Source organism: Cervus canadensis, chromosome 3 (genome assembly GCF_019320065.1).
Source record: "Cervus canadensis isolate Bull #8, Minnesota chromosome 3, ASM1932006v1, whole genome shotgun sequence".
Classification (NCBI taxonomy): domain Eukaryota; kingdom Metazoa; phylum Chordata; class Mammalia; order Artiodactyla; family Cervidae; genus Cervus; species Cervus canadensis.
The window spans coordinates 61,138,453-61,160,637 of record NC_057388.1 but is presented as its reverse complement, the minus strand read 5'-3'; the positions used below and the strand labels follow the sequence as shown (position 1 = coordinate 61,160,637).

Below are 22,185 nucleotides of genomic sequence, written 5' to 3'. Positions count from 1 at the left end.
TTCTGTTTCTTTCTAAAACACTCTCATTGGTGAACAGGACTGCAAAGTGGTTTAGAGCATGGACTCTAGCATTCGATGCCTAGTTCAAACCCTATCCTCACCATTTACTAGCAGTGAGAACATGGGCCCTGGGTTTCACATCAGTAGGATGGGCATGATGACAGCAACTTATCTTGCAAGGTTGATATGAGGATTAAAGAGTTGATATGCTTAGAGTGCCTGGCAGTGGGAAGCCTTCTGTGAAGCAATTGCTAGTGTTCTTCTTCTCATCATGACACTATCCTAAGAGGCAACAGCAAGTAGGTAGTGAGAGTACTCTGAATTTAAATTCAAATGGATTCGAGGGTCCATGGATTTGGGGGCAAGTCACTTAAACTCTCTGTGCCTAAACTTCCATGTTTGTAAAGTCAGGTCAAAACATCCTTATGCGTAGGGTTGTTATTGTTGTTGTTGCCTCAGTGGTAAAGAACCTGCCTGCCAATGTAAAAGACATGGCTTCGATCCCTGAGCCAGGAAGATCCCCTGGAGGAGGAAATGGCAACCCACTCTAGTATTCCTGCCTCGATAATCCCATGGACAGAGGATCCTTGCAGGCTACAGTCCATGGGGTCGCAAAGAGTTGGACATGACTGAGCATGCCCATGCAGAGTTGTTGTGGGGATTAAAGGACCTAGCTGATTTGTCTGGACTTCTTGCACACCGGGTCCTCAAAGCACTAGTCTGTGCATTGTTTTCACAATGGACAATTATTACAATTGGTAGCAGTGGCTGTGAGATGAGTCCTCTTTCCCTCTCCATCCCCCTTGCCCTGGCGCCTGAGAAACAGAGCATCCCCATGGCAACAGCGGCAGCTGGTCCCTTGATAAGAGGAGCTGGAGAGGCAGCAGCCGCCACTGCCACTGAGGAGCCGGCCCAGCTTCAGAGAGGAAGCGCTTCCTTCCCATCCCTTGCCTTCTCATCTTAGCTCCTGCACTGCCTGGTAAGTGCTTCAGGTCTTTACTCTGAGAACATTTACAGTGAGAAAAGCAAGTTTCCAATAAGCTACTGTTTTGTGGTTGCTAAGACAAAGAAGGCTGCAGCTGGTGGTACAGGGGGTGTGAGGGATAAGGGTACTTTCTGGAGCAAGACTAAGCCAGGGCTAGATGGGGACCTGCGAAAGTTACCACTTACAAGTCATTTTCCAAGAGAAGTGGAGTCCTGAGTTCTCTAAGAACCAGAGCCCTCAGAAATTAAATTGCGAAGTTTCACAATGAACACAGGTATATTTGTGTATTCATAGAACACTGTGGAGAGGCTTATCTTCCAAAGCTGAGAGTGTCCTAATCAAAAATCCTTTCTATGTCCTACTTTGAGTAATAGTCATTCCTCGAGGAATACTGCAAATTTAGGTCTTCTAAAGGAACAAATTTGATTTTTAAATGTGGTATTTTTGACCTGAATTCAGTCCTCAGGTTAAAAATAGGTTTGACAAAAGATATGAATTTTTACACAACCAGAGGGTACGTTAATCAGATATCACATTGGGCTGTGGACATAACCTTCTAACTTTTTATTCTGTCAAGTAAATCCAAGCCTGACTAATATAGGGAAATTCTTTAGAATATCACATGACTCCGCTAAGTGTCAGCTTGCTCCTGACAGTCAGTGTTAGCATGTTCCCAAGGTCTGGAAACGGGTGTTCTTCAGTTGGTTTTTATCTTTCTCTCTCTCTCTCTTTTTTTTTTTTTTGCTTTGAAAAATAAAAGTGTGTTTTTTAAATTAATTTTTGTTGGAGTATCGTTGGTTTACAATGTTGTATTAGTTTGTATTGTATAGAGAAATGAGTCAGCAATACGTATACATGTATTCCTTCCTTTTTTGGACTTCCTCCCCATCCAGGTCACCACAGTGCATTAAGTAGAGTTTCCTGTGCTGTACAGTATGGTCTCCTTTGGATTGTTCTTATCTCATCATAGCTTCAGAAAAGGCCAGAAATGACAAGGAAATGGTTCCAGTGGTTCGATTTCGAGGTGCATGTTGTAATTGCAAGAAGCAGCCTAAAAGAGCAAAGAAAGCAACTCACATTCTTGAAATGGTAGCATATACTGGGAGCTCGACACACATTGTATTATTAACACTTTCAAGAGCCCTGGAGAAGAGCCACTACCCTGCCCATCTCACAGATGTGGAAACTAAGTTTCCAAGAGGACATATAACTTTCCCAAGTTCACCAGCTAGAGAGCAGGACCGAGCAATTGTTTCTACCTCATATTACCTGAGGGCACCAAATGCTCATAGTCAGTGAGGGGTTTTCTGTCTATGAATTCAGCCACATATTCTAACACCCGCCTGAGAATCCACTCATTGTTAAGGACAAAACGCCCAGAGCCTTTTCTGACCTCATACTCAATCGATCTGTTTTAGCTACAGAAATAGCATGACTGTCCTCCTGAAAGAGGAATCAGCTCTGAGCTAATGGACTCCCCAGGTGGCTCAGAGGTAATGAATTCACCTGCCAATGCAGGAGATGCAGGAGATGTGGGCTTGATCCCTGGGTGGGGAAGATCCCCTGGAGAAGGAAATGGCAACCCACTCCAGTATTCTTGCCTGGAGAATCCCATGGACAGAAGAACCTGGCAGACTACAGCCCATGAGGTCACAAGAGTCAGACACAACCAAGCGACTGTTCACACACACCTGAGCTAGTGGAGTTAGGGTCCCTCCAGGCATCCTCAGCTTCCGCAGGCTGCTCTGGCATGCCTGTCCTGCAACCATGCACTTCCTTCCCTGCAACCCAGTTCCCTAGACCTTTCTGTTTCTGTTCTCAAAAGAGAAAGACACTGTTGTCATTAATAACCCCTAGGTATTGACATCAGTTTATGTAGCTCCTCTCAGTCGCATTTGTGTTTACAAGTGTGTCTCTGAGAAGAGCAACATGAGAATTAGCAAGAGGAATTACAACAGTTCAGTGGTCAGGGTCCTGAAAACCTCCTTAAACCCCTGAAATACCATCACCTGGTCTCTTGCACATGCTACACCAATCCAACCACATTCTCTCAAACAACAAGGAGAAGAGTCAGACAGACCCATGCTTTCTTCTCTAATGGGAAAATCCAAAAACCAATTTTTTTTTGTTGTTAAAGTCAACATAAATTCACTCTGTAGCAAAATCTGACATAAAAGATAAATGATTTTGTAGTTCAGCGTGAATGCTCACATTTTTGCTGCAGAAGTAATGCTTGTGGTTGTGGCACTTCCTGTGACCTCTCTGGACAGGCTACATAATCATAGTTTCCTGATTTCCACCACACAGGTAGCCCCAGGCTTTTCAGAAGGAGGGAGGGCCGATACTGACAGTCACAGTGGCGTTAGAGTTGTCACTGTGTGAGTATTAAAATTCAGAGACCACACTGAACCAGTAAGTGGAAAAGAATGCTAAAGAATTGCAAATCTTTGTCTAGAAAACAGTTTATAAAATACCCTTAAGGCATCTCTTCAGTCCCTAGCCCACCAGGTGCTTAGGTATGAAAGAAAGAGCTGATGCTTCAGAAAGTTCCCAAATAACAGGGAGCTGCTGAGGGAGATGATGAAAGCTTCCCTGGACAGCATGACAAAGGCAACATCCATTTGTTGTGCTTGGTATGGGGACTGAATTCAACAGAGGAATGCATGGGCACAGTCAGGAATAGGAAGTAGAAATATTCCATTTCCTAGTTTAAGAATGAGGCCAGCTCCTGATTTATAGCAGCTCAATTATCTGGAGCACCCCTTCTCACTGAGGGTAGAAAAGCAGAGGGAATAAAGAGATGGAGAACATCTTCTATTATGTGCTAAACAGGCACATAAAATGACAACCCTCAGTAAGGCGATGCTTAACTGCAAATCTCTCTCTTTTGTATATTTGTTCCTTTCTTTGTCTGAAGGTTTTCTGCCAAGAAGATTGTAGTGATATCATCCATAATAAAAGTAGCTTCTAATTCCATGGGCAAAGCACATCCCTGCCCAGCATGGGGTAGTTTTGTGATGTAAAATCCCAAATGTGAAAAATCATTTCTCAGACCCCTGCAAACAGAGGTTTGCCATCATTCTTTCACTCACACTGATTTAAAATAGTGATGTTTTCCCCCATAGACACTAGGTGCTGTCTTGAGGAGCAATCATGCGTCAGTTTTGTGACTAATCACCAGGGAGCCTTGCCTTGTCCAGGGACTTCTGAACTTCATGCAGTTCACCCGCCAAGGGCAGCCTCCTCTTTCTCAAGTCCAGTACTGTGAGAGCCAATTTTCTCAGATGAAGGCTGGCCATCCCATGGTTCAGCATCCAGAGGAAAATGAGTCAATGACTTTTCAAATTTTTTCAGTTCCTCGGCAGGTCTTCCTTACCCAGATATCTAGGAAGGTATAGATAATGTTATGTAGCAGTGACTGCCATCAGCTCAATTCCTACAATGTTCAAAGCACAGAGCTACTGTTTAATCATCACAGTAACTCTACAGAATAGTTACTATTAAGTCTATTCTACAGATAAGAAAACTGAGGCTAAGAATGGGAGACAGAGAGGAACATACGTCCCCAGGTACCAGTCTGTGGGTACCCCAGGAAGACGCTGACTTTGGCAAATTCTACCACAGAGGCTGCAGCCTATAGGGAGAAAGGGCAGAAATGACTGTATTGCACTTGGGCTTCATCTATCCTCGTGACATCATGATGATTTAGTCACTTCATCAAAGTCATGTAGCTTTTAGTTAAAAGACTGAGATTTAACCTAGATCTATTTGGCTTGAAAGCTCAGATTCAAATTAAATAACCAGTTATTGAGCACATAGGAGCAGTCATATGATCCAAGTGAAAAGACAAGCTTATCATAGTTTGGAGAGGAGAGGGTACTCCCGCCAGAGAGGACCTAGAGTAGAAGGTAAGAGGTCTGGGTTCAAGTGATGATTCTGACTCTTAAGTATGTAATTAATTGTAAGTCATTTTAAGCTCTTTGAGTCTCCATTTCTTTTTCTAGAGAATGAATATTTTAACTAGATCCTGCATGGGGTGACCTTCAGCCCAAAGTCTATGAAAGGGCCCATGAATTTCTGCCCAAAGAGATGAAAGATTGATTTGAGTAGGTGCACAGTCCATATCTGATGCCTTTGCCTCCAGACCTCAGTCCTAAGTCCCCTCATCCCGAATGATGGTCCCATAGCTTTCTTCTTCATGCAAGCAGGTAGGAACCGGCCTCCCAAGTTAGCAGTGTACTTCCTTATGGTTCCAGGGAATTGGCAGTCTCCACACAAACACTAAAAACAATGGTCTGAATTGATTTCTGCTGAAGTCACTCAGAGCAGTCAGTCTTCTCAGAATGACACTAAAAGCTGGCTCAAGTAATCTGTTAATGGCTCCATCTGCTCCACAATGATCTCAGCTTGTAGGGGGAGAGGCCCTCTAGCCTTCCCAGAGAACATTGGCTTATTCCTCAGCAGACAACTGAGTTGAACTAATTCTATGAGCTTGAAATATTAACGTAGTTGGTGGGTGTATTCTTCTGCATACCGGTGATCCAAGCATCTCAAGAAAAGAGGACAAACTGGGTCATTTAAATAGTATTCCTCTGCAACCATTATTGCTATGGTAGAACATGAGTAATAAATTATCCAAAAGAAATAGAAGATAGGCAGACTCTAATGAAGATTTCCTATAAATCTCATCTAATGCATTCCTCATTCAGACCTGACATATGTCCATTCTGAATTTCTACTCCTCCTAGACAATGGCTACAACTAATAGCTCTGAAAAGTTCAATGGATTTGCGGTTTGGGAAAGATTGGCAATGGCAGGGGGAGGGGGAAGAGGAAACAGATTTGCTCTAATGTCAGAAATCTCTAGGGAGAACACAATAAACATCTATTTTGAGACCTGGATATTTTCCTACCAGAATTGTAATATGAATAGGGAAGAAGTCTCAATACTTCATAGTTACAAGCATGTAATGGTAGAAAATCAGAAACCTTGTTCAATGTGGATTCAAAGGAACCACTATTTTAAGAGTCTTGGGTCGCTAGTGGAAGTTTGCAGAAATAGAGATTGATCCAAGCGTGGCTATTTAATAAATGTGTGACTGAACACATTAATTAAATTTTTTTATCCTGTTTTCTTACCTTTGAAGTAGGCATAATCCTACTTTGCAGAACTCAACCAAAAAAAAAAAAAAAGAAAGAAAATTCAGGCAAGGTTTAATCAAGATTTCCTGTAACTCCCAGCTAACTCATTTCTAATTCAGACTTTATAAGGTTTCATTCTAAAACTCCCACAGTACTTCTAAAAGATGGCAAATACTGAACATTTGATACATGACAATTACTGATAAATCTGTATGTGTGTGTGTGTATTTGTGTGTGTGTGATTCATTTATTTTGGCTTAAATATAAAGTTTAGAACTTCTAGTAGCTAAGTAGAAAAAGCAGACTTAAAAATAGGATTGAATTGAGAGCATAGCAGTAAATGTTCACTACATATACTTATTTAATAAGTGAGTGAATAAGCAGAAGACATACTAATGGTCTTGTTTCTATACTTCGTGGTGCTGGAGAAGATATCCACACACCTACTCTCCTTTGATGATGTCTACTGAGCAAATGCAGCCTCTGGAGCTCTCAGAAGACAGACTGGACAAGCTAGACCCTCGCTGTGGCCACTTAGGTAAATGCTACAGTGTGAATGTCAGTGGTGAAAGTCAGAAAGGGGGCGTCTCTGCCATTCAGTTTGCAAGCAAGTCAGAGGGAGGTTCCCTGAAACCTGATAGTTTGAGATTTCTGGTGACAGCCAACACCAGATGGACAGGCAAATAGCCCGTGGGTCTGTGGGGTCTGTCATGTAAATATTAGCTGAAGCACTGGAGAGAAGTTCATTAGAATTTAAAAAAGAGAGAAGAGGCATTGTCCTCTTTTTTGGGTCTGACAGGGTCCCAGGCAGAGCATTTTTGAGGCCATAAATGGAGAGTGGCAGTCTAGTTTGTTTCCAGTATTTCCCGACACGCTTACACCCCATGTGCAGTGCCAATAAAATATTTCAAATATCTCTCTTTGCCTATCAAGACAGAATTTTAAATAGCCTTTTTCTGCTTTATTGTCAATCTGTTTCCTTTCCAGAACTGACTTTCTGCATAACCTTTGTAATGAAAATACCAGAAACATTTCTGCCTCTACCCATTTCTAAAAATGAGACACTCAGACTTTTGATGGATGGGCCTTTTGCATATTCATAGCCTTTGTTTATGCCTCGCCTGGTTATGACTCCGCGCCCCCCCACCACCTCTCCCTTCTCCCCATTTACTATCAAGATATGTTGTACTCAGGATTTCTCCAAAAATCGGGGAAATGCATTTGAAGTAAAAGTTAAAACTGAAGGAAATGTCTTGCTCTCTGTACGGAGCCCTGAGGGGCACCTTGGGGTTGAATGGTGACCATAGCCAGCCTGTACCTCCAGAGACCCCACAGCTGGGCAGTACCCATTCTGAGCCACTTTCATTCATTCAGGAAAGGTCTACAGTATGTATAATGTGGGGGGAGATTAACTGTGATGTGTGGTAATAAAGTTTTGAATTACATTTTCAGCCAGGCATTGAAATACGTAGTCCCTGGAGCCTGGTTTTAACCCTGTTGCCATAACCTACCAACAGTGGAATCTTTAGCCTGTTAGCTGGCCTTCTAAACCTGTTTCCTCACTACAAATTATGGCTAAAAATACCTTTCCTTGTGGGCATGATACGAGAACTAAATGAGGTAACGTATTCAGAACGGTGAGAGTATTTAACAGCTAGTAAAACACAGGCACTGACGAATAGGAGAAGGTATTGGTCTATCCCACACATGAAAATGAGATGAAATCACCAAGTTGATAAGTAGCACTCAGTAAAGTCCCCCTTTCATCTCCTTTCTTGTGTGCATAGAAACTTAAAATCATATAGGCCAATGCCTTACACATAGTACAATTTAAATAAGTGTTTATTAAATTGAAATGATTGGATGAAATTATTAAAATCTCCTAGATAGAAGGAAATATTTATTACTACTGGCTGGAGAATGAAGCTATTTGATTTTTGGTTATGTATTATGATCTTTTGATGATGCAGGCATAATGATGTATGGTTACTAAATATGTCTGGTGATACGTTCCTCACACATATTTGTGTGTGATCAGTCACTCCGTCCTGTCCGACTCTTTGCGACCCTATGGATGGACTGCAGCCTGCCAGGCTCCTCTGTCCATAGAGATTCTCCAGGCAAGAATACTGGAGTGGGTTGCCATTTCCTCCTCCAGGAGATCTTCCCAACCCAGGGATCAAACCCGCATTGCCTGCGGTATCTGCATTGCACAGAGATTCTTTACCACGGAGCCACCTTGGGTCTTCTAAAACAAAGGATCATCCAGATATAATGTTCAATAGACCATAAGCAACTTGGAAACAAAGTATATGTTTTACTTCTAGTTTTAGTCCTAGCTCAATGTCTGGCATATGTAGTAGGAGCTTAATCAACATTCGTTGAATAAATAAGTGAATGAATGACACAGACTATGTGTAGACCCATAAAACTAAAGTGAAAATGTTTGGCACATTTAATCCTCCGTGTTTTAAAGAAGCTCACCTGAATGTTTTCACTAAAAAAAGAAAGAGAAGGCAAGAAAGGACAGATGAGAGGAAGGGAGGGAGGAGAGAAGGATTGAAAAGATCCAATTACTCCCTAAATTTCCCCAACTTCATTCCTAAATATAGATCTAGCCAGGCAATATCCAGGTGATAGTTTCCGGAGAAAACATATAGTTTCATTGCTTTGCAGTTTCTTAGAATCCTAACAAGAGAGCTCTTTATACAAAATATATTTGAGTTCATTCATTCAAGCATACATTCAACAAATATCTATTCATTGTTACTAAGGAGATAAAACACAAGACACCTGTCATCAAAGAGGGCAGGGAAAACATGCATAAATAATAACTAGATTATCCTTTAAAGGCGTTACATGAGTAAAAACGCTATGGATATTTATAAAATGAGAAAGGACACGCAGGACTAGAATTAGTGAGGTAAGATAAAGATGGGGTGGGGTGAGAGGGTTGGGCTTTCCTCTGAGCCTTTGGGAAAGTATTGGGGGTTAGCAATGACCAGAGTGAGCATTTTTTAAGTATCTGAAATATATCAAATGTATCAAATGATTTACCATCATCAACAAATTTAATTCTCTCTGTCTTTGTCTCTCTCTCTCTCACACACGCATGCATTGATTTAATATTATCCCCATCTTATAAATTGAGAGAATATTAAAGTTCCTAAGTATTAAGACTCCCCCCACACACACACAAAAAAAGGAAATTCTGGCCAAATTCTCAGAACTAACTTGAAACAGAGTCAAAATTTTAACTCAGATCTGTCTAACTCACCTAATCATTGTTTCAACATGCATTTATTGGTTGGAAAAACAATTCAGAATAAAATTATCGAAAGGATATATAACCTTTAATCTCCAAGAAGGCTCTATCCAGCTCAGGAGATAGATCATTAGAGAGTGAAGTGCTAAAACAACGACAGAGGAGCTCAAAGCATCGCCACAGAAACCAAAGCACAGAGGAGTAAGACAAAGCAGAGAAAACATCTTAATGGGCAAGGGGGGGCATCAGATGGAATTAATTGTGTACAGTGACATCTGATGGACCTGATGCAGAATCCAGACTTCAAAGGCTCTGGTGAGGTAATGCAGGGGAGTGGGGAGTGTAAGAAGATGAATAAGAAGATAAGAGGGCCTGGGTTGGGATAAGTAAATAGAATTGTAAAGCCAGGGGGCGGTGTAAAGACCAGTGCTGAAGTGTAAGCGTTCACCATTGGTGTGACTTGATCAGCCATAGAAATGAAAGCTGTGAGGAATAGACAGAACCTAGGTGCAAGACCAAAGAGAGAATAAGGCTCCCTACCAGCCCTTGGGCCCTCTGAAGAGAGCAAGGCTTGAGTAAAGAAAATCCAGGAGGAGCATTCTGACACAGAGAACCTGTTCCCCAGTCTGAAATATAACTTAAACCCACTCTGTGGCTTGCTTAAGTGTATTTTAAAGTTCCTCTTTGTCTTGATTATCCATCCCATTTGAGTTCCCTTCATTTGGAGTTTTACAAAATTCTAGTTTTTCTTTTATTGCATACATCCACGCATGCAAAGTCCTCTCATAGAAGAGGCCACAATCAATAAACGCTTTTCTTTCTCAGACCAAAAGATTCCTCCCTCCCATCAGATTTAACTGTAAACCAACCAGTCTGTGACTGAACCCGTGCTCATGTCATATTCTTTTTTTTTCTTTGTACCTTGTCAAAATCAGATGATCTTTCAGACCAGTTTATTAAGGATTGTGATCTCAAAAAGAAGCCTATAAAGGGGAAAAATGCACAAGTCACCCTGAATGTTGAGTCAGACCAGAAAAAACCAAGGAGAAAAGACACACCGGCCCTGCACGTCCCGCCTTTCATACCAGGTAATGGACAGTGAGGTCAGTGTGCACGTCTGTAAAAGGGAGCCCCTGCCTTCTAGACCGCATGGATCTTACTTTTTTTCCCCTTAAATAGTTCGAAATTTCTCAGTCATGGGTACAGTCTCTGCATTTGCCTTAGTTACTCTAAGGAGGGTCACTATAACATATACATTCTAAAATATGAGTGGATAACACCGAACAAGTTTACTTCTCTCTCATCAGTGGAAGTTGGGGGAGTGGAGAGGCAGGCTTTGCTCCAGTCATTCAGGGACTCAGGACGATGGCACCGTCAGCACCTGGCTTCTAAAGTCACCGAGGCACGGGCATCCGGCAGACCCAGGGCAGACAGAGTGGGGGTTGGCAGGCACACATACTTCCTTCAGTCACTTCCTCACCCGACTGCAAGGGGGACTGAGAAACGCAGCCCAGGTCTGAGCCAGGAGAAGAACAAAACAGTCTTGGGAACAGCTAACGAGTCTCTGTGAAAACCGTGCATGTGACTTGTGACACTCTCTTATTTCCAAAAGTTTTGTCTTATTTCCCTTACCCCTTCCTTGCAGGCCATTTATTTAATGTCCTCTCTATTCACAACCTACTCTTGGGGAGACAAAAGAAATTGAACTTTTCCTTTCTGGAAAGAAACTTTCTGTTTTATAAAACAGAGATAAGAGAAACACATAACCTGCTGGAATATGCAGTAAGAGATAACATCATAAAGGAGGGCCTCAGATAAGGACCCTGGGAGCTCAGTTTGGGCTATGAACTGTAGACTGTTTTCTAGAGGAGGCTGTTTTTAGAGAGTTTGTGCATAATGGAGAAAACGTTCATGTGTAGAAGAGGGGAGAGGAGGCAGGTGGTGGAGAGAACTAGTTAAGCCAGTGAAGAACATAGTAGCACGTAGCTTATGGAACAGCAAATGCCCCATAGTTCTAACAAGGGTAGGCTTCGGCAGCAGACAAAACTTGGCTCAATTCCTCCAGCACATCTTTGCCTCACTTTCCTCAGCAAAGTAACAGTAGTAGTATTAAAAAATCTCATGGTTTTGTGAGGCTAAAATGAAATCAGTCATGTAAAACCCTTTGTATAAAGCATGTTATCTAGTATAGCCTCCATGGATATGAATTCTTGTGATAAAGAAAGTGCTTTTATTAAGATATTTGAAAAGTTGATTATTAAGATGATGCTTGCACATCACCAGGTGCATGTGTAAATACGGACACACTATCCTTGTGTTCCAAGACATATGTGTTTGACCCTGTTTCTCCCTCTGTTCTCCTAACTATGCAGACGTCCTTTCAGAACATTTAATTACAAGATACGATGTCCAAGACATGCATCCAAAGGGCAAAATGAGTCCAGTTCTTCATAACACTGACCTGGAACAGAAAAAGCCAAAGAGAAAAGACACACCTGCCCTGCACGTGTCCCCCTTTGCAGCAGGTAAGAGAGCTGGTGTAGGGCATTTGCAAGGGGTGCTGGTAACGGGTCAAGAGCCTTACCATCGGGAGCGCCACGGGCACAGCCTTTGCCCCGGCCCAGCAGTCTGTGTCTCGCAGGAATGTTCACGGGAGGAGTATTTACTGCCACCTCTCAGGTTTGCCTCCCTTGGCAGTTTCTCTGGGGCTGACTTGGAGCTGGGTGAGGATCAGAGCGTAACTCATGCTTCAGCAGAACTGGTCAGAAGCACTGAGTCAATAAAATAGAAATGTCAGTGGGTCCTTGAAAAGAAAGTAAATATCCTCATCCCCAGTCACCCAGGGATCTTGCATCCTATGACTGATGGTTGATTCTCCCAAAACACCTGGATATATTGACCAAACCCTCAAAAGAAGAGAGAGAGGGAGAGAGGGAGGAGAGAGAGAGAGCAAGCTGCAAAAATAATGATAGCTCTCTCTATGTGAGTCAAATCAAACCAAAAAATCTTGCTGAACTATGGGCACAATCCCATACTACAGGGCAGCCAGTGTATGAGGTAGTCTTGTCCCTGAGAATTTTAGGTACAAGTTGGGAAACTGGGGAATGAGACAAGTACAGACAGGGTCAGAGTATAAGATGCGAGTGTGTGTGTTTGTTTTATATAGATAGTCTGGGGTGGGAGAATGACAGAGGAGAAAATGCATTAATGTTTATTGAAAGCCTACTAAATGTTAGGTACTGGATTTGGCATGTCTCATGGGTTTTCAAAAAATCAACTGAATAACACAGTAAAGTAGATATCATCTCACTTTACAGATATGGAAATTGAGAGAGGATTTAAGTAACGTAGCTACTCTAAAATCTTTTGTTGATGAAATTGATGGATGGATAGCTGATTAGCTAATTGATGATGCAATGATTAGAAGGACTGGTGAATGGATCAAATCATGCTCATGATCACACACTGTTATGTGACAGAACTGGGGCTCCAATCCAGGTTTGTCTCATCTGTGAGCAGTTTTTCATTTTATCATGCTATGATTTGGACCTATAGCATTATAGCAATCCAGAAGAGACACTTTTGGGAGACGATGAAATTTAGTCATTATTATAAGACTGTATTTTCCCATGATTTCATCTAATAACAAAATTGAAAGGTGGCTCAGAAGACATCATGAAAAGGCAATCAGGGAAGCAGACAGGGTCACTGATTTCTGAGAAGAGCCAGGCAAAGAGGCATGAAGCATGAGGAAGCACTTGTCTGGAGAAATGGACTGAGGACCCATCCGTAGGCTGTGAATCTACCTTAGCCATGCTTCTTATAGGTTCCATGCATCCCTACCTGCCCCCTTGATGCTCAAATCCTTCACATGTTTCCTCCAAGCTCTGCCTTTGTCCACGTCTAGTCACCTTTTACAACAGCCAGCTTTAAGTCTCTACCAACAGACACCTCCAAGTCCAGAATGAATCTTTTTAATTCTAAACCTTTTTTTTCATTTTAAATTGGAGCTGGATGTGCAAATACCAAGACTTTGTCCTCTTTTTTAGTATTGTCCTTATCTTTCTTGTTGCTGTTACTGTAGCTGTTATTTAATTGACTTACATCGAAGACTTTTTTGATCAAGTCATTAGAAATGGCCTGGGATTGCGTTATGTTGCTGGTATTGACCTTGATAACTGGTCCAGTCCCTCCTATGTAGCCCCCACTCCTTAAGTATCTGTTGATTTGGTATTATATTCGGCAGTTATGATTCAGCGTTTCAAGCATTATTCAGCATTTCTCCATTAGGATACTGATTATTTTCTGCTCATTCTTGTATTTACTTTTATTGAAGTCCTTCTAAGGGAAGACTTGGAAGAAGAACAAAACTGTTTATGGGCAGAGAGTTACTTTAGTACACAGCATTGAATATGGACTTTGGAGTCAGAAAGGTGTAGGCTTGATCTCTGGTGCTGCTTCATTCTAGCTTAATGACTTTGGGCAACTAACATAAACTAGAAGAACTTCCTTTATTTTATCCATCTCTTAAAGAAGAACCATAAAACCCATCTCCCAACATTGTTAAGAAACTTAAATAAAGTTTATAAAGCACCTAGCACACTTCCTGGCTTATTGAAAGTCTTCAGTAAATGTTAGTTCACCTCCATCCTCTTTTCAACATTATATTCTTTGAGATGCTAAACCATTTCAAAGGTGAGAATTTTTCTAGCCACAGTGTTTTACCTCTCCATGGAAAGCTGCTGATTCAAGGAACTTCCTAAAATGTTGAGCTCTCTTTCTCTGGCAGTGGAGGCCCCCTACATCCCAAAATCGATATTCTAAGAGAACAAGCTTCCTGGACAAATAAAAAATGTTTATCAAACTGTGCAGAGTACACAGGAGTGTTGGAGGAGGGGTTGCTGTGTATTCATAGACTATACACATTATCGAATTCCTTGAATCAGCAAATCTCTGTCTTGCAAGTATTTGCAATTATCGTGTTCTATGATTCCGGCTTTTATTAGCATATTAGCTGAAGTACTTTATTTTTGAAGAGCCTTTTAGTATCTAAAGATTTGGCAGTAATCGAAATGTTAGTTAAGCTGACAAGGATAGAGCCTTCAGCAGATGTTTAGAGAGACTCACATTGGTTTTAATAAGGATGATGAGAGGAATTCGCAGAAAAATGCTCTCCAGAGACTTCTCCTCTCATTAGCCCTTGGCAAAGGGAGGCTGGACAAGGATTCACTCTCTCCTTTAAATTTCCAGCTAACTACCTTCTTTCCCGGAGGTTAATGAGCTTTTGTGACAGGTTCCAACTGCCAGACAACTCCTCTGAGCAGTTAGGAGTCATCTTGGGCTTCCTCTCCAGCCCAAGCTTTGCTCTCGGTGTGACCCGAGGTTGCCAGGGCCAAAGAGCTGAGGGGCAGGGAGCATTGGGTTGGGATTGATCAGATCTGAGTAGCCAAGATCCGCTTAAAAATCTTTAGTTGAGATCTGTGGCAAAAGAAACAGGAGAAAGTAATGAACAATTTGGCTGAAAGTCTTGAAGAGAAGCCTCCTAGGTAATTGACCCATGAACTATGAACACTTGGAGATCAAAGCTTAGTATTGTACTTGTAGAAAGGAGACTGATGTGTCCTTTGAAAGTGATGTCTCTTCTGTCCTGCCGAGAATAAAGCACTCTCTCTGGTGTGGTTGACCAGGAACGGTGGTGTCTTAGGTCTGACTGCCTTAGATCGACACACATCTGTGATGCAGGTGACCACCTTCGGATGGTGCTCTGGCTGGGATCATGACTGAAGACAGCTTGCTGCAGAGCTAATTGACACTTTAAAGGTCTTGGACTGACAGCTTCAGCCTTAAAAGCACATCAGGTTCTGAGAAGTAGCCAAGTTCCCTAAATTTGCCTACAGAAAGAGTGGAAGGGAAAGAGTCAACATTTTCTAAATCCCTACTATATTCCAAGTCTTGTGCTAGATATTAGAATATCCTCTGAGACTCTCATAGTTTGGTAGGGCAGACAGATGTCTTGTCCAAAAATTCCTATAAAGTGAAAAACATTTTAACAGAGGTTCATGTAAGCTGTGAAAGTGAAAGTGTTAGTCACTCAGTCATGTCTGACTCTTTGTGACCCCATGGACTGTGGCCCATCAGCCTCCTCTGTCCATGGAATTCTCCAGGCAAGGATACTGAAGTGGGTTGCCATTTCCTACTCTAGGGGATATTCCTGACCCAGGAAACAAGCCCAGGTTTCCTGCACTGCAGGCAGATTCTTTACCATCTGATCCACCAAGGAAGTCCCCATGTAAGGTGTGGTTGAAGCCAAGAAGAATGTTGGACTAGATCTTTCTTGATGGGATTACCTCCTATGGGAGATACAAAGTATGTTTTCTCCAGTTTTACAGATAAATAAACTGAGATTCACACAGGTTGAGTGACCTACTCCAAACTGAATGAATGGCCACTGAAAGCAAAGTTTTCCAGCTCTGAAGCACATTACTTTGATAACACACCTTTGCTTCTACAGGAAAATGTGAGGATCATATTGAGTTAAGCCAGTTAAACCAGACTAATGTTCATCAAAAGTAATTCATCTTTAAATGACCAAAGGCAATGAAATGAAGCATCAAGAGTAAGAACATAGAGATGACATATAGATGCTACTGATTTAAGCCTCATCCTAGGCAATGAGATCCATGAAATCAAGAATGTGACAAGTTACCATATTTTTTTCATTATAAGACATTAAAGTGAATGGTTAACTAGATTAAAATAAATGTTAATTCATTTTCCATTTGAAATTATCTCCTGTGTCCCTGTGGAAAGCCTAGCCTACTTTGGGAAGGTCTGATCTCTTCCCTTCCCTGAAATCTCAGTACTTAATTTTTTCCCTGCCCAGATGCTTGTATAACTTGGTGTCAAGGATACTAAAAATAATCAAAATGTTGAATTTAGAAAATGTAGAGGAACCAGAGGTCAAAATGCCAACATCTACTGGATCATCAAAAAAGCAAGAGAGTTCCAGAAAAACATCTATTTCTGCTTTATTAACTACACCAAACGCTTTGACTGTGTGGATCACAACAATCTGTGGAAAATTCTTAAAGAGATGGGAATATAAGACCCCCTTACCTGCCTCCTGAGAAATCTGTATGCAGGTCAAGAAGCAACAGTTAGAATTGGACATGGAACAACAGACTGGTTCCAAATAGGAAAAGGAGTATGTCAAGGCTTATATTGTCACCCTGCTTATTTAACTTATATGCAGAGTACATCATGAGAAATGCTGGGCTGGATGAAGCACAAGCTGGAATCAAGATTGCTGGGAGAAATATCAATAACCTCAGATATGCAGATGACACCACCCTTATGGCAGAAAGTGAAGAAGATCTAAAGAGCCTCTTGATGAAAGTGAAAGAGGAGAGTGAAAAAGTTGGCTTAAAACTCAACATTCAGAAAACTAAGATTCATGGCATCTGGTCCCATCACTTCATGGTAAATAGATGGGGAAACAAAGGACATAGTGAGAGACTTTTATTTTTCTGGGCTCCAAAGTCACTGCAGATGGTGACTGCAGCCATGAAATTAAAAGATGCTTGCTTCTTGGAAGAAAAGCTATGACCAATCTAGACAGCATACTAAAAAGCAGAGACATTACTTTGCCCACAAAGGTCCATCTAGTCAAGGCTGTGGTTTTTCTAGTAGTCATGTTTGGATGTGAGAGTTGGACCATAAAGAAAGCTGAGCGCCAAAGAATTGATGCTTTTGAACTGTGGTGTTGGAGAAGACTCTTGAGAGTCCCTTGAACTACAAGGAGATCCAACCTGTCCATCCTCAAGGAAATCAGTCTTGAATATTCATTGAAAGGACTAATGCTGAAGCTGAAACTCCAATACTTTAGCCACCTGATGTGAAGAGCTGACTCATTTGAAAAGACCCTGATGCTGGGAAAGATTGAAGGCGGGAAGAGAAGGGGATGACAGAGGATGAGAAGAACTCAATGGACATGAGTTTGAGCATACTCTGGGAGCTGGTGATGGACAGGGAAGCCTGGCATGCTTCATGAGGTTCCTGAGGTTGCAAAGAGTCGGCATGACTGAGTGACTGAACTGACTGTCCACTTTGAATCCACCCAAAATTGGATTAATGTGAAGAAATCTCAAGGAAGGAAGGATGGATTACTTGGGAACTCAGCATGGCTCACATGTTCTCCTACCAAGAGAGCCTACATTCCAAATAAAAATTCAAACTTCTGTGTGGCTGGTGTAAGAGAAAATATTTCCCACTGTGTTTCATAAGTGATTTATGCAAAAGCCTTAGTTTCAACCAGACTCCTAAAATTGTTTTTCTCCTCCAATAAATATCAGCTAATTGGTAAAGAACCCACATGAACAAACTAGTGACTGAATCAAATGAATAGTCATTAAGATCAAAGCATAGTTTTTATTAATTTGCCACTGTTGAATGGAGTCCAGTGTTGTAAAAAGGCCTCTTGTGGTGCACAGCTTTCCTCCCTCAAGTTTAGATCTTTATGAAACGCTTCATGAACAGAAAGGTCTCTAATTACAGAAAGGGTGGGGGATTGTGCAAGGCAGTGGTGGGAAAACAAAGCTGATAGATGGAGTGAGATGATAGAAAGCATGGAAGACTGGCCTTGGATCACAGCTCCCTTTCCTTTTATTAAAATGACCCCATTGCATAACTCACAGGATGAGCAGAACCACCCAGACCTTGAATGGCCTTTTCTGGGTTGAGCAGTCCAGAAAATGGTGCTCAGGCTTCTGATTTCCATAGATCAGTAAACTTTTAAAGCAAGATATTATGGATTCTAAAAGAGGGATCACAACTTTGAGTTTGCCTAGTGAGGATGCTGACAAAACAGCCATCAAATATCATAAAACAGCCATCAAATTTCATAAAAGAAAGAATATTTTAATCCCTTAAATAAGAGAAAGAATTGTTTTTAAAATAAGGACTATTTTTTAAACCAGAGCCATAGAGCTGTATGAAAAAATTCACTGCATTTTTCTTGTTTTCTCATTTTGCTCTAAACCACATGAACTTTATCAATCTACTAGCACTGACATTCAGAAATGGCATGTTCAGAGTCTCAGTTCAGTATTTCCCCCAGATGTTAGTAAAATATGTGTAGTTTGACTTTATGAGGTTTACCAGTTCTTTTCTAAGGGAAAATAAACTAGCAAATTGTGCAAGCAAAGGAAACACTAAGTTGCTCACAGATGTAGCACTGTGCTAAGCATTATTTCATACTTCTTATTTAATTGTCACCATAACCCTTAATATAAGTATTAATGCCCTCATTTTACATACAAGAAAATTTCAGTCTGAAAGTGTAATCTGGCCCAGTACAGATTGAGTGGTAGAATGAGAAATCCAAAGTGGTTAGACTCCCAAATTTGTACGTTTTCCATCCTAATTGCTGCAAGCATAATTGCAGAATGTAGAGAAGGGGGTGAAGGTTGCCTGTGTCTCCCAGGCTGAGCATCTCTTCTAAGCAGAGCAGTATTCTCATTGAGTCACAGTTCCTCTGGGAAAGCCAAATAAGGCCACTCAGTGCCACTCTCTCTCAGCATCTTTAGCAGTTAGCTTTGCAACCACTAAAACTTTTCTGGGTTGCCATGCTCCTGTGAACCGTCTACGCTGTAAAGTCATCTAATATTTTAATTAGAGGCACTTAATTGCAGATCTGTGCTTTGTTTTTCAGGTGTGACACTGCTCCGGGACGAGAGACCCAAAGTGATCACGGAAGATGATGAAAAAGATGGTGACAAGATAGCTATTTAAAGACATTTCCCCTGAGACCACTTGCAAATAGGTTAGATTGGTTCCCTATGGCGACCTAGCAAAAAATAGACTTGTTTCTGCTCTCATTTTGTCATAGTCCACCTTTAACATCCAGGCACCTTTTCCCCAAAAGACCCATTATATCAGATCGCCAGTCACCTCTTTGTCTCTTCTTTCTTAAATCTAGTTTCAATCCCACTGCTTCAACTTTCATTTTTCTGATGAAAAGTGGAAAGAAAGCAGACCATCTTAAACTTGGTAAATAATAGGGAAAGCTTTAGTGCTCAGCCTCTGCATCAATTCATGGAGCAAAGAACATGGATAACATGGGAGGGAACTCTATATTTTTTGGTTTGTGCTGCCACGTGGACTTGACTTCACATCATTCAACACCAGTTCAAGTGGGGGCTCCCTCGTGCCAATTAGGAAGAGAATGTGTGGGTTCTAACCCACTGATTGCTTTGGAGAACATAGTCTTTTATCTCTTTTATCCTCTCTCGAGAGTCCAAGTGTCTCTGGTAACATACCTAACTAAGAGCCTTGTAACTGATACCCTTTAGGATGTATGTGAGCTGAGGGAGTCAACCTAGGCAACCATGCCTTGGCTGAAAACACCACACATAGGGGTGTTTGTCTATCTGGAGAGCTTAGCAATATACCCTAGTTTTAAAAAGCTTAATCATGTTGACCTGAAATTTTGTGTGTTGTGTCACAAGTGAACCTTTACTAATGATAAGTAGAATACCAATATTCACGATGAATTTACTTTTTAAAAACTTAAATAAGATCAATGGGAGGCCATTCCTGTACTTCTGGCAGTCTCCCTTGTTTAGACCCCAGTAAGCTTTCATGGGTGAGAGGGGAAGGTGTGGTGTTGGCTAGTAAGCAGGAGTCTATGCATAACCCTGGTGGCAGCCTGCAGTCTGTGGATGAGGTGGAAAGGCTTTCTGCCCAAGGGCCTCATCCTCTGGATGATGGAAAGTGGGGAAAGAGGAAAGCTATTGTTCAAAGGTATTAGGGTGGATATTCAAAGAGATGCTGGCTGAAAGCAATCGTTTGGAAGCTTTGTTTACACTCTGACTCTATCAGTTTGTTAATCCTTTCTGTCTTTTTGTCCTTCTCACAAATGTGGAAAAGATGCAGGATCCTGCTAGTAATAAAGATGCTTCTGGTAACAGGATGCATCTCTGTGCACATTTCTCCTAAAATATCCTATTTTTTTTCACAGGAAGAAGAGGTTGCAAGAGAGACTTGAGAATTGTCATGTTTGTTTTTAACTCACAGAGAGTTTAAAACGTTTCAACCAACCATTAATATTTAATAATCTGATCAGGAGAATTTACATAAAATCCTAGATTTCCAGATTCTCTTGAAAAAACACCTCAAGATCTGGCCAGCCTGATTTAGAAGCAAAGTGACTGTCAGTGGGTGCTAAGCACCAGTCCTTTTAGGAGAAAATACATTCTCCAGCTCACTGTCTGCTCCACCAGGTGTATTTCTCCCTCTGACTTCACCCTCCAGCCTTCATATTTGAGTCTGGAACCCCTGGTGATGATCCATACTTTGTGTCCCTAATGATCTCTCCCTCTTTGATCCTAGTACTCACAGCTTTGGGAGGAGGTGAATAAAATTGTGGCCAGGATGCCAGTTGAAGCATAAGTGGTGAAACAAGCCACCGTAACATCTTTCAAAAGCCACATGCAATTACAGGTATTAGATAAATAGGATTACATCAGCACCAAGGGATTCTTAGTAAGAAAACACAGATGAACTCTCATCTATCAGCTTCTCTGTACATGCCTGGCATACCTGAAGCCATGCCCACAGGGTGTGCTCAATAAACTTGCAGGTGCTCAGAAAAGCCCTCCTCGTTTCTGACTTCCTAGAATGGGGTGGAAAGTAGACTGGCAGTTGTAGAGACAAAGACCTTGAGTTCTTGCCCTGAATGTGCAACACTGAGCAAGACCTTAGAATTCTCTGTTTCTTTATCTTGAAAATGAAGGCAATAATCCCCACTTTACCTTCACAGTCTGAGAATTACATAAGGTATTAATAACATATGGCAAAGGGTATAGTAAGCTCTATTCATTTTTAACAGGATACTTTTAAGATGTGTTCAGAATATGAACTGTGCCTTTTCTATTGCCAAATCCCCATTGCCTGGTTATTAAGTCAGTAGCAATTATGTGGAATTTAATCACAGCCTCTGGAGAAGTACTTGAAGAGGGAGATCCTGTCCCCTTAACTGAAAGACTAGTCCTACTCTTTCCAGGAAGATGGTCTTTGTAATACTCGCAGCCTCAAAGGAGCACTCACAGAAATGGTGAGGGACAATGCTAGTCAGAACATCTCAGCAACCCTGGATGTCACTGGGTAATTTGGATTGAAGCCAAGTCTCCATCACTTCCCTTGATGCATGTGGCCCTTTTCTGAGCAGGTAAATTAGAAGTTTAATGGTTACAGTTACATTTGGATTAAAATAGTTTTCAATACATTTTTAATAACTTCCCTCCAGCTAAATAATCATCATATTAAGAAAATAGATAAATAATCATCATATTAAGAAAATAGGGGAGGGGGATCGGGATGGGGAATACATGTAAATCCATGGCTGATTCATGTCAATGTATGGCAAAAACCACTACAATATTGTAAAGTAATTAGCCTCCAATTAATAAAAATAAATGGAAAAAAAATAAAAAGATAAAATAAAAATAAGAAAATAGGAGCATTATATGGTAACCCATTCAGAAAGAAAGCCCCAGTTAAAGGCAATCCCAATAGAATTGGTAAATCATTTGGCCTTTTATTCACTCTGAAGGTTTCTATCCCAAGCCCAGGCTGCCTGGGAGGAGGAGGGACTAGACAGGAAACTCTCAGCTATCTTTCACAAAACCTACACACAGCACTGGTGTCTTCATTTAAATCCAGATCCTCTTTAAAAGCTGCTGCCTGAGTTCACACAGTTCAGTTCTGTTGCTCAGTCATGTCCGACTCTGCGACC

The 22,185-nt window shown here is 41.4% G+C and overlaps 1 protein-coding gene across 2 annotated transcripts; it reads left to right on the top strand.

Annotated features, from left to right (window-relative positions):
- The first annotated feature begins 844 nt into the window (after positions 1-844).
- Positions 845-21,975, top strand: PPP1R17 (protein phosphatase 1 regulatory subunit 17). Of its 2 annotated transcripts, XM_043462310.1 has the most exons (6): positions 845-979; positions 6,559-6,665; positions 10,328-10,480; positions 11,765-11,917; positions 19,102-19,212; positions 20,410-21,975. In XM_043462310.1, exons 2-5 carry the CDS (start codon positions 6,584-6,586, stop codon positions 19,179-19,181), a joined length of 468 nt encoding a protein of 155 aa, XP_043318245.1. In that variant the 5' UTR covers positions 845-979; positions 6,559-6,583; the 3' UTR covers positions 19,182-19,212; positions 20,410-21,975. The 2 variants fall into 2 exon arrangements, with proteins under 2 accessions (XP_043318245.1, XP_043318244.1); XM_043462309.1 differs by lacking the exon at positions 20,410-21,975 and having other exon boundaries at positions 19,102-20,361.
- The last annotated feature ends 210 nt before the right edge of the window (positions 21,976-22,185 follow it).